General features: G+C 36.8%; 1 protein-coding gene across 11 annotated transcripts; it reads right to left on the bottom strand.

Annotated features, from left to right (window-relative positions):
- Window positions 1-833: 833 nt before the first annotated feature.
- LOC110765608 (septin and tuftelin-interacting protein 1 homolog 1-like) lies at window positions 834-10,008 on the bottom strand. 11 transcript variants are annotated; one of them, XM_088244665.1, is made up of 6 exons: window positions 6,981-10,008; window positions 5,955-6,009; window positions 2,608-2,724; window positions 1,933-1,971; window positions 1,166-1,311; window positions 834-1,043 (listed from the first exon to the last, which is right to left on the bottom strand). In XM_088244665.1, exon 1 carries the CDS (start codon window positions 9,861-9,863, stop codon window positions 7,194-7,196), a length of 2,670 nt encoding a protein of 889 aa, XP_088100791.1. In that variant the 5' UTR covers window positions 9,864-10,008; the 3' UTR covers window positions 834-1,043; window positions 1,166-1,311; window positions 1,933-1,971; window positions 2,608-2,724; window positions 5,955-6,009; window positions 6,981-7,193. The 11 variants fall into 11 exon arrangements, with proteins under 11 accessions (XP_088100791.1, XP_088100788.1, XP_088100785.1 ...); XM_088244662.1 differs by having other exon boundaries at window positions 2,585-2,724; XM_088244659.1 differs by having other exon boundaries at window positions 1,933-2,318; window positions 2,585-2,724.
- Between the last annotated feature and the right edge of the window lie 2,971 nt (window positions 10,009-12,979).

Here is a 12,979-nt window from a genome sequence, read left to right on the forward strand (position 1 = left end):
GAAAAATGGAGTGTAAGTGGATAAGAAAGGAATGGGAAAATCAGTACCCCTAAAAAACTCATGAATTTCTTTGAACACCCAAATTGGACACCCATACCTTACCATCAACCCCTAAGCTATCTTTCACTCTCAAAGCCATAATATACTTTACGGCTCATTTGGTGCCTAGAATTGTATTAGATTAAATAACTTTCTTCATTGTGTTATATTGAAGGAGGAAATGAATAGACGTGAATGATTTTTTATGTTGGGAAGATTAGAAAGAATAAGTTATAAGGTGAGATCAATTTCCTTCGTAAGTAATCCATCTTTTTACCTTCAACTTGGACAAAATTTATTCATTTCTTCATTCAACATACCTCCAACCCAACCCTAAGCACCATACGAGACTTAAGTCGCCTAAAAATTGCTTGCACTATATTTTCTAAGCCTTTTCTTCACTGCGAGTCCAAACTAAAACATGCCAAAAAATCTTCATTTGCTTCCTCAAAACCGTCATAGATGTTGGTTGTTTCATTAAGTAGGAAACACACAATATATCTAGTTCTAATGTGATTTAGGGGTTAAAGTGATATAGAAAGAGGTGAAAGGGAGATATGATTGTCCCAAGTAAATACATTAATCAACAATTGGGTTTAGTTTACAAAAACCTTTTGATATTTTGAGTAAAAAATGACCCATATTTCAGTTTGAGTTTAGTCAATATTATATTTTACACTTTTAGCTTAAGGTCAACTTTTTAAATTTTAATCTCCCCTCCCCACTCCTGCCAGGCATGGAACAGGATAAAACTTATTAGCCAAACATTCTTGTTCCCTGGTAAAGTAAAAATAGGTCAAAGAGCTTGATAACTTCATTTATCAAATGTCTCAAATCAAGTTACAGTCAAATTGAGTCTTTATCAAGTATAGGCATCGTCCTTAATACCAGAGCATTCAAATCACTTGAAGTTTAGATGTTGAAGCTTCATGATTATATCCCTTTCAAGTCGAGCTTGCCAGTTTTCATCCAAATTCAAAGCTTTTGCACAAGTACATTGTACCCTGTCAAAATGACGGTGTTGGAAGCAACAAGAAAAATTACAATCACAAACATTAACATGGGCAGTAAAACATGTTAAGTTTTCCATAAGCTAGTAAATATAACAGGTAACTGCAGTAAATACCACAATAGGTGACGAGATCATGGCACCAAATACTACTTCCCAATGGAGTGTTAGTTGGATTGGCCCATGCCTTTGGTGTGCTCCCGAGTGGTCTAGGGTTCAAACCCCCATAGTACCTTTGTGTGTGAGTTTTTCCCCTCCCCTTCCTAACTTTGGCAATTAAAAAATAAAAAAATAAAAAAATACTCCCACTTTTACCTCTGTAAATGTTTCAAAAATAAGGAGTGAGGTCATAGCATTCATGTTATAGAAAAAGGAAAATCAATAAATTATTGTATTCAAAATTGTTCAGCATGACACGACATTGAGTCATTCAGCAAGTACTCATAGAACTTCTTTTCTCAATATAATGTTAAGAGTAAAACTTGCTGAATCTAAACCATATATATAAGCCATTACAAAGCAAATTAAACAAATTAAAGATTGTTAATAAAAAAAACTTGACCTAAAATATACATGTATGTGCATGTGTGTGTTTTTGCATCTGTTCTGAAGGTCATAGGCAAGATGAAACAGCATGAACATAACTTCTTGTGTATTAAATTTTCCATTAGCAGAAAATAAGATGACAAGTTTCATCTCTAGTAGAACAGAACTGTGTTCCTGAAGCATCCTCTCAAACTCCTTTTGTGATGCTTTAATCTACACAAAACAAATGAATTGGCATGAACTCAAACAGAGATACATCACAACAGAGATTCATACATCAAATTATAGGGACATTATAGAACAAAATGGCAACACATCATACAGTTAACATGCCTTACCTCAGAAACCAATGCATTGCAGCTCCAAATGAAGGCTCCCTGAAAAATAACAGTATTATGACTCCATATCAGGTTGCTAAGGTCATGATTCAGCGAATGTTGAAGTACATCAGCCATGTGAACATACAAGATACCTAAATCTTGTTTTTCAAATTGTAAGGGAATAAAATAGCAACATCCTACAATATGGAAACAAGTTTATTTTTTCTTTCCAAGGATGGGGGGCCTCCACAATCTTGCTTGGCTTTGAAGCCAAGACACACACAACCTTTGTATTCGCAAGAAGACCAATGCCACTAGCTCACAGAGCTTTAAATTTTGCAAGTTTGAGGAATTTAAATACTAATTTTTGCAAGAGCGCTCCAGTGAATCGTCGAACAATATTACTGGTAGTATAAAACATGCAAAAAAAAGGAATTAGTAAAGCACAACTTAATCCAACTTAAACTCAAGGTTGTGGCTGCAAATAGCATGCTGCAGAAGCAACAAAATTTGTGGCAGCCAGAAGTGGGACATGTATTACCGGAAATACAAATATATTATACGCTTGGACTTTATGCATAAAAATTGGAACTCCTTGATTATTTTAACAGTTTAACAAAGATAACAGTCTAAATTTATTTAAAAGATTCAGCAGAAAAATCTCATTTACATTGGAATTATGAGAACACATACTGCTCCATGTGCTGCATGCGGCTGAATATGATCAAAAGTCACAACCCAAACTTTAGGGCATCCATCCTCCATTAAGGCTTTTTTTTGGGTCTGAACATCCTCCCTTAAGGCTACAACCTGTTATACATAGAAAAATCACAAGTTACAGATCAAGAAAAATAATTACACATAAAACAGATCAGAGAAACAAATACCAGAGGAAAATGGAACATTGTATTGCGAAGCAAACCAGTTTCAGGCCTAGAACGGTGCACAAATGCAGTTGTGTACTAGAACTGAGATTCAGGAGATCAAATTATTTCAAACTTCTGTACAATATTACTAGTAGTATAAAACATGCAAAAAATCAGGAATTAGTAAAGCACAACTTAACCCAACTTAAACTCAAGGTTATGGCTGCAAATAGTATGCTGCAGAAGCAACAGAATTTGTGGCAGCCAGAAACGGGACATGTATTACAGGAAATACAAATATATTATACGCTTGGACTTTATGCATCAAAATTGGAACTCCTTGATTATTTTAACAAAGATAAACAGTCCAAATTTATTTAAAAGATTCAGCAGAAAAATCTCATTTACATTGGAATTATGAGAACACATACTGCTCCATGTGCTGCTGAATATGATCAGAAGTCACAACCCGAACTTTAGGGCATCCATCCTCCATTAAGGCTTTTTTTTTTCTTGGAGTCAGACCATAGCACAAATACATTATATATATGGGAGGACTTGCTGGAACAAATATAAGGGTATGGGTTTTATGTATGGCGTGATTTTTTTTTTGCACAAAAGGGTTCATTCTGTGTATGGCATCAGTCACTTGAACCTCCTCACCAAGCAGACCCTAGGGGTGAGAAGCTGTAAATTACTTGTTCTGTTGGTGGGGCCCTAATGTCTCTTTTAATCTAAGAGTCTCATATTTCTTAAACATCACTTGGTGACTGGTGCACAAAGAGTTGCATCATGTATGCAGTACAGAAGTTTGAAATAATTTGATCTCCTGAATCTCAGTTCTAGTACACAACTGCTTTTGTGCACTGTTCTAGGCCTGAAACTGGTTTGCTTCGCAATACAATGTCCTATTTTGCTCTGATCTGTTTTATGTGTAATTTTTAATCTAAGAGTCTCATATTTCTTAAACATCACTTGGTGACTGGTGCACGAAGAGTTGCATCATGTATATTGCGAAGCAAACCAGTTTCAGGCCTAGAACGGTTGACAAATGCAGTTGTGTACTAGAACTGAGATTCAGGAGATCAAATTATTTCAAACTTCTGTATTGCATACATGATGCAACTCTTTGTGCACTAGTCACCAAGTGATGTTTAAGAAATATGACTTAGATTAAAAGAGACATTAGGGCCCCACCAACAGAACAAGTAATTTACAGCTTCTCACCCCTAGGGTCTGCCTGGTGAGGAGGTTCAGGTGACTGATGCCATACACAGAATGAACCCTTTAGTGCAAAAAAAAAAAAAGCATTATTAGGCTTTAGCCTAAGGCTGTTTGCTTAAATTTAGGTCTTGTAGTAGACTTGATTAACAGAGTATTTTATGCCCTGGATTTCTGTATAAATTGTGTGTACTCCTTTCATTTGGATATGCAATACGATGTTCTTCATATCCCTTTCTCAAGTTCCTTTTCAACATGGTATTCAAGCAAATTTTCTCTTGAGACCTAAACCATTGCTACCATTACCCTGTTTTTTCTCTTCTTTTTTGAGGTTACTGGAAATCTGTAAATTTATATCCACACATGGAAATGGAATGTCCATGTATGGCTATTAAGAGTTCTTCTTCATTGCAATGAAGGTTACATTTCAGACAGGATTGTTATAGAAAAGGTTAGAGATTGTTCTCTACGAAATGTTATAACTAGAACTAGTGACGGTGTAAGGAGTACACGATGGGGTCATACTACTTCCTTTTGGTCACAAAAATCACTTCTCTAAATGAATAATAAAATAAACTATTTGTTTTTGTCCAAGTATAAGCTTATCATTCTCTAGAACTTTTTTCTTGGAGTCAGACCATAGCACAAATACATTATATATATTGGAGGACTTGATAAGCTTATATTTGGACAAAAACAAACAGTTTATTTTATTATTCATTAAGAGAAGTGATTTTTGTGACCAAAAGGAAGTAGTATGACCCCATCGTGTACTCCTTACATCGTCACTAGTTCTAGTTATAACATTTCGTAGAGAACAATCTCTAACCTTTTCTATAACAATCCTGTCTGAAATGTAACCTTCATTGCAATGAAGAAGAACTCTTAATAGCCATACATGGACATCCCATTTCCATGTGTGGATATAAATTTACAGATTTCCAGTAACCTCAAAAAAGAAGAAAAAGAATAGAAAAAACAGGGTAATGGTAGCAGTGGTTTAGGTCTCAATAGAAAATTTGCTTGAATACCATGTTGAAAAGGAACTTGAGAAAGGGATATGAAGAACATCGTATTGCATATCGAAATGAAATGAGTACACACAATTTATACAGAAATCCAGGGCACAAAATACTCTGTTAATCAAGTCTACAACAAGACCTAAATTTAAGCAAACAGCCTTAGGCTAAAGCCTAATAATCAGCCATTAAGCTAAATGTCTAATAGCTGAAAGGAAAATTTTGCGTTGTTTTCTTTACCACTCTCATCTATGAACCAAACAAAAGAAAATTATAGAATATAGAACATTCTTTTCTTTTGCATTCCACGTGGATTTTTACCACCAAGCTTCGTGTTAAGCACAAATCTGGATTCCTGCAGCCATCTTGTAATCGACGTGTTTAACATACTAAGAAACTCCAATTTTCCAAAATTTTATATCCACCAAACCGCAAACTTTTTTCTTAATCTGACATTGTTGCTTCTGGAACAAGCAAGTTACCGTTCTTGGGGGTACTGCTCATAGCCACAAAACAGCTTCCCTGACTTGGTTTCCTCTTTTTCCCTTCAACTCCTGACCCCTTCCCCTTTCTTTTCACCATAAATCCTTCACTCTAAATCTTCTACCCCAAAAGCCTTGCTGCCATAAACAGCTTGCAATAAAAGACATAGCTTGTCAAGTAACTCTTATTATATGCAGTGATCTATGTTAGATTTGGTATTAGAGCCTAGTAGCCTACTACATCTCACCATCCTGCATCACAATTTTTACCTCGAGCTCAATAAAATATGGGATGTCCTATTTCAAATAAATAAATAAATAAAGCATGGGATTTTGTGTTACCAACGAAATAAGAACCGCAGACCCAAATCAGGAAAACAAACAAGTTTTATTTCACTTTTCAAGCGACTGCACTATTCTAAAGTTGGTTTCAGCTTCAAGTCATTCCTCACCTCTTTCTCAATCCACGCATCAGCACAAGATTCACTTGAGGAAACTACATCAACTCTGCAACATCGTGAATTCTTAGGATTACAGTTCCTTAGATGAAGTTTGTTAGTACCAAGGTGATTTAATCAAGCATATAAATTACCAGCTGAGTGTAACTGTTTTTTTCATTAATTTAAAATTTGAACTTTCAAGAAGACAAACTTGCCATTCTGGATGACCTTGACGAATATCAGAGCAATAGAGTTACTAATATGTCATTTTCCCACCAAAGAAATAAATATAAGAGATAAAAGTTTATGGAGAATCTGGAAAATGTAAACCACTTCATCAATCAACTAAAGTTACAGAAGAAAAAGGTTATTAAATCATCTCTTATGATGTCTAACGAGGCAACATGCAAGTTTGTTGTGATCACATAGTCCGGAAACCCTAAACCCTAAAGTCATATTCAATCCTGGACTGCTTTCTCCATTGCACACCGATTTACTTTGATGGATTTCAATTGGTAAGTATAAAATAAACTTAGGAAACTATAAAAGGCACCTATGCGAACTTAACAGAGACAGCAAAACTAAATGACATAGAACATAAGATATCAGACTACTCAGTTAGTTATAAATTTAAGATCCAGCAGTTTGGTTTGCGCTGCTATTTTTTGAGCTGACGCTCCACATCGGAAGTAAATGGAAATTACAAAATGCATAAACATTGAGTGAAAAAAACTTAAAAGCAGAGTATCAAACCCCATACCCACCTAAAATTGTTCAACAGTCTTGTTACTATTGTATTTCTCAAGCCACATAACTACTATTGGAAGAGTGGGAGAAAGAAATAAAATAAAAATTAGAAAGAAAACAAAAACTTAAAAATATGATTTGTTAAACAGATTGCATATGATGCAAAGCTCTTTCGCAAGGACATGTCAAGAAAAAGGATATTTTCATTACAAAACACACTCACTAACACCACAACTTCTTATAGTCTATGGAATGTAGTCAACAAAGACAAGACAACAAAACACAACGCACCTTATTCTTGTTCTTTTCATCCTTTGTTTCTTAAAGAAATCATTTCAGTTCTTTTCAGTCTAAAGAGCCAACTGCACATGCATGACCAAGCTAATATTTTCAGTTCTTGATCCATGACCAATGGGAACTGCACATACAACCTAATCCACCAGCTCCATTCTCAGCCCAGAGTCACCACACATCCCTTCAACTCTTCAAAGGCCTTTCTAAAACTCAGCGTCTTCTTGTAAGAGAACTATTGTGCATGTCAAGCAACCTTTCAAGGGATACCAGAGACCAGCTTTCCTCTGTTTGGGCATATACCTTTTGATTTAGAGAGTCGACTATTATGCTTACATTACCAAAGCCATATATCTGGTGACCATTATGCATCCGCCCAGGTTTAGGCCTAAATAACAGACCATGCTGCTGCGCATGGGCTTCAATAACATCTTTCAAGCTCATCTCATTACCACTGCCATCCATGTGAGCAGTGCCACCCAAGTTTGCTTGTGCAGCTGCTGCTTTCTGTTGTGCCTCAAATTGCCTTTGCTCAAGCACCCTAAGGTAGCTAATATTCTCTTTCAAACCAGGTTGGACCACCTCCATACCCTCAACAGCCCGATTCATCATGTCAAGACCGCAATTAAGCTGATACCGGATACTTTCATTTGCATGAAGCTCCTCAGGAATGAGTTCCTTCCAACCTTTATACCAATTCAAAACCTCTTCAAAGTTCGGGTTCGAACATAACCAGTGATACAAAACCTGTAGCCACTTGGTGAAGAAAAACTTCTCCATCATATCTACCATTAGATGAATTGGAATAGCAGAAGCCCAACTCATCACCCAATTAAACTGATCAAGTCTCTGATCTGCAGGGTTCACTTGGAAGTCTTGTAGGACAAGCTGCAACTTGGGCACTATAAATCTATGCATGAGCTGTTCCCAACTGGCTGAATCAAACACCTTCTTCCACGGCGAGAGTATGGTATAGGCAGAGGCATCACTGGGGTGCCATGCACCGAGAACGTTACTCAACTTGAAGCGTATTGTGTGATACAACTCCTCCAACTTGTGTCCCAAAAGTGGTAGCCATGGATGCACCCACACATGGATGGGAACAGTGTCCCGGTGAGGTTCCCACAAGTCAACTGCGTCCTTCAGTTTGGGAAAGACTACCATATCCAATATGGCATGAAGGACAGAAGAAGGTAGCAATTTCTCCCAAGACTCCAAAAAGCGAAGCATGGGTTCAGGGTCCTTGGCCTGCCAGGTATTGATGCCAGCAATCCTCACGGCGGGTACCACAACCTCGGAAACCAATTGGGTGTAAGGCGGCATTGTATTATCCCAAATATCAAGGTACTGTTCTCTCTCCCCCTCTCCATGAAGCAAACCCTTCCATGAGGATACCACATTCAACCCATGGGACGGGTTCCTAAGAGGATCCCAACCTTGAAACATCCTGATAAACAGAGGTAGAGCAAAAGAACAGGCAATACAAGACAAGTTACATATTTTATAGTCGTCAGCGTATCTCTTCTGTAGGTCACCAAAGTCCTTTGCCAGGGAGTCCAGCGTCAATGTTCCCATGATATTCTCTTCTCCCAGTCGGTCTAACACGCTCATAATATCCCCCAAGCTATCCAAGTGTTGCTTCTGTCTGGCTACCTCCGTTGCCAGCCTCTCTTTCTCCTGGTTCAAGCTGATCGCCGTGTCCCTCTCATTCCTCAGATCCCTATCAATCTTCTGAATATCCAGCTCAGCTAAGTCCAGAATCAACCTCAGGTTGTGCTGTAGCTCAGGCATGGGAATATCCTCTTCCCTCGCTTTCTCTTCGGCATTCAAATTCTCCAAATTGGTCAAGACTCGAACCTGGGGTCCGCGCATATCAACCACCTTGTGCACAAAGACCTCGGTACTCTCTTCCTGCTTCTTGGCTAACAACTCCTTGGCAGAGACATAGTGGTCCTTATTAGCCCTGTTGGCAACGGCCTTTTTCCAGGAAAGGCTCTTTTTGGTGGTGGTGGAGGAACTGGCCGCGGGCAAAGGCTTGCTCGGCTTTTCAGCTTCCAATTCTTGCAAGCCAGGCCTCTTGATTTTAGTCTCCTCGTAATCATTAAAACCCATACCCATATTTTTTGGCCTCAACTTGGCTTCAATAGGAGCGAGAATCCCTTGCTGGCTCTTGCCAAGTCCACCTCCTTTGTAGCCCATGTTCTTAAGCATCTTCATCCCAATGCCCTTGGTGTGTTTCTCAAAGGCCCCCAGGCCCCCATCCCCGCCGCCCCCCCTTGCTCCTCCTAGTCCAAACTGAGATTCTTCAGAATCTCTTCGACTTCGAGATTGGATAGTAGTCTGCTTCAGCAATTTGAGCTTTTCCCTCTCCTTCTGTCTCCTCTCTGCTCCCTCCTTTATTTTCTTCCCAAACGCCGTCGGCAGAAAATTGCTGTCATTTTCCTCATCCTCCTCCTCTCCACCGGTGGGATCCGAATTCGAATTAAAACCTAAACCGGAATTCAAATTATTAAAACCCAAACCTGAAGCCGTAGCGGCACCAAAGCCAAGGCCACTGGTGGCAACGCCGGTAGCGCCGAGGTCATCGTTTTGCTGCTTTGAATTGTTGTCCATCTCCTGGTTGGGCATGACGATGCCGGTGGAGACGAAATTGACGGGCTTGGTGAGGTCGACGACCTTTCGATCTTTCCTGCGTTTTCTGGAGCCCTCGTTGTCTTCATCGTCGTCGTCGGAATCGGCAGAGAATATGCCATAGAGTACATCGTCTTTGGTCTGGACGCGCTTATCCTTGCGCTTGCGATAATAGAACTCGCTGCCGATCCATTGGCCGTCCTCGTAATCCTTCTCCATGCCAAACCTTTCCATCTCTTGATAATCATCCATCAGGAAAAACAAGCCTCAAGGCAAAATTAGATGACCGAAACCCTAACAAAACCTAAGGCAAGTCTAGAACAAGGGGCGAGGGAGTGGGGAGGAACGGAGAGAGAGAAGTGGGTTGTCTTGAGAAGTTTATCAATGATACAAGTATGGTTTTGATTGAGATTTTCTATTTAAACTCCACACTTCTTTTCACCCCATCTTTTAATTTAAATTTTCACAATTTCTAAGAAATCCCCACTATCTTCCCAAATTATCCTTAAATACACTCCAAATTGAAAAAAAAAGAAAAAAAAAAAAAGAGATTTTCTATTTAAATCCCACAATTTTTTTTTTGTTCCTAACAGAAAAAAAAACACAAACAAATGAAACCCCAAACTCGAAATTTAATACTTTCTAGAGAAAGAGAACAGCTTTACCTCTTTCCAAGAACTGTAACTGGAATTCCAACACTTGGGGTGTGTGAGGTGTCTGTATAGATGTACTAAGGTTAATTATTAAGTTGGATGACCTTTTTTTGTCTTTTTACACAATAATAAAACTTACAGCTTAATGATTTAAGTATTGAGATGAACAAAAAGAAGTGCGGGTTTAAATAGAAAATCTATTTTGATTTTTGGGTAGTGCTCAGGGGATTAACAAAGGGTTTAATGGGGATTATGTTGGCCTTTAGATTCAGAAACGAGTTCAATTCTTCCATATATTGCTTATGGCTTTGGTTTGTGTTTTCTTTTTTCTTTGTCACTAATTTTGCATTCAATTAAAAAACTCATCAACCCCACACCCTGCTATCTTGCCCCTCAACCTCACATTACTTAAAAGAGAGAAAAACATTGTTGTCAAATGTGTAGCAGCATTATTTTATTATTATTATTTATTTTGTTAAAAATTTGAGAATAAACTAGGAGGTTTTGATAAAGAAATGTTGACAGTTAAATTGATATGGGAGGGGTGCTGGGTTTTGCTAGGGTTCAAAACACTTTCCCAAATTGTTATATAAAATAAAATCAACCAAATTTGTCAATCTGTTTTTTTGTTTTTGGGGTGAATGTAATTGGAATTTGATCAAGAAAAGCAGTGGATAATGAGGGCTGCGGATGGTTCAAAGTGAAAAAGGTGTAATTTTTCTCTTTCTCGATTGCCCCATTTTCTTCCATTGCCAACATTAACATTAAGTATGCAAAGAAAAGTTTAGGCAGCGTCTCTGGTGCTTTCTTTTTGAGAGCACAGAAACACTTGAAGCTGCTACCTCCTAAAACCCCTTTGCTCTCTCTCTCCGAAAAACCAATCACTCTCTCTCTCTGAAAAACCAATCAAGTCTAAGAGTGGCACACACAGCAATGGCAAGCTCACTAGAAGAGACCAAGCTCAAGAGGTTCCTCCGGTGGTTATAGGTGCCCATATGTTTGTGTTTTTCTGAAATTTAACATGAAGAGTGGTGGGGATGTGTGTATAGATGTATTAGGATTAAGCATCAAGTTGGATGACCTTTTTTTGTCTTTTTACACAATAATAAAACTTAGAGCTTAATGATTTAAGTATTGAGGTGAACAAAGAAAAGTGTGGGATTTAAATAGATTTTTTTTTTTTTTTTGCTTCCACTTTCCAATCTCTGCAAACTTTAACTCAAAATAGTTAGTAATATTCGGAACAGTAAAAGTACGAATAAAATATGTACATGTTTTATTCAGAATTTTTTTTTAAAACTACAAATGAAAAGTTCAGGCACTATATAATATTTTAATATAATCTATTTATAATTTGTAATATATATTTTTTTATTCAATAATATATGAAAAATACGTATATAATACGTGAATTTTGCGTGTATTGTAAGTTTGTAAAAAAATACATGTATTAAACGTGATAAATATGTATGTGTATAATAATACGTGTATTGTACATTTGATTTGAAAAAAATGTGCATTTTACTAAGTATTTCACACATGTACAAAAAACGGAAGTATTTTTGAAAAATACTTATGTTTGGGTATAATATGAGTATTATATAGGAAAATGCTAACTAGGTCAAAATTCAACTCTACTCTAATGAATTATGTGAGGAATTTATAACAAACTCAAACTTAGAGATAACACGATAAAAAGAAAATTTAGAAATCTAGAAAAACTTGAAATCATACTCAAATCCGGAAAATTTAGAGGACCTAGGAAACTAACAAATAAATTAGGAAATGGCTAATGACATTATACGCCGCTCTACGTTTAGTGGAATTATCAAAATGGGCCACTTGGTTTCAATTTCATTAGTTTACATCTCAACGTTTTCAATCAGTGTATACATTTCGTTAATTTGATTGGCTTATCATTCGCAAATGAAGACCCATTTTTGTGTGGAGATGTGTCAATAAAAATAATAAAAATTCCTTAAAATAATAAACATTAATTATTTTTTTAAACCAAAAAAAAAAAAAATTGTCCAAACCCTGTAACCTTCCCCTACCCGCAAATAAATTATACAATAATACAGTATCACCATGTCAACTTGTGATACTCCCACTCATAATTTTCCATGTGTCTTTTTTAATAGAAAATTTGAATTGTTTTTCAAGCTGGATACTAGGTTCCAATTTTATATTTAAACAAGTTTTAAAAAAACAATTAAAAACTCTTTAGGCATCTCTAGTTTATGTTAAAATATGAATATGGTTTAAATACTTTAGGTTAATTATATTCTTTTCAATCAATATATATATATATAGGAGTTTACAATGGTATTTTACAAGGAAATAGATACAGTAATTAATTAGGAGAATATCTCCTAATTATACAAGGATGTGTCGACTATATAAAACAAGGAAGTAAATCACCTAATTAACTTAGGAAATAAATCTCCTTGATTTAGTAGGTTAAGTCACGTCAACACTCCTCCTCAAGTTGGTGCATACACGTCACCAATGTCTAACTTGGTAAGTGAGTCATAAAACACTTGTCCACAGACAGCTTTTGTTAAGACATCGCTAATTGATCTTCTAATTTTACAAAGGGTAGACATATGATCTTGTTCTCAATTTTTTCTTTGATGAAATGTCTATCCACTTAACATGTTTAGTTCGATCACGTTGAACTGGATTATGAGCAATATCGATAGTTGACTTGTTATC

Source organism: Prunus avium, chromosome 1 (genome assembly GCF_965620075.1).
Source record: "Prunus avium chromosome 1, drPruAviu1.hap1.1, whole genome shotgun sequence".
Lineage (NCBI taxonomy): Eukaryota > Viridiplantae > Streptophyta > Magnoliopsida > Rosales > Rosaceae > Prunus > Prunus avium.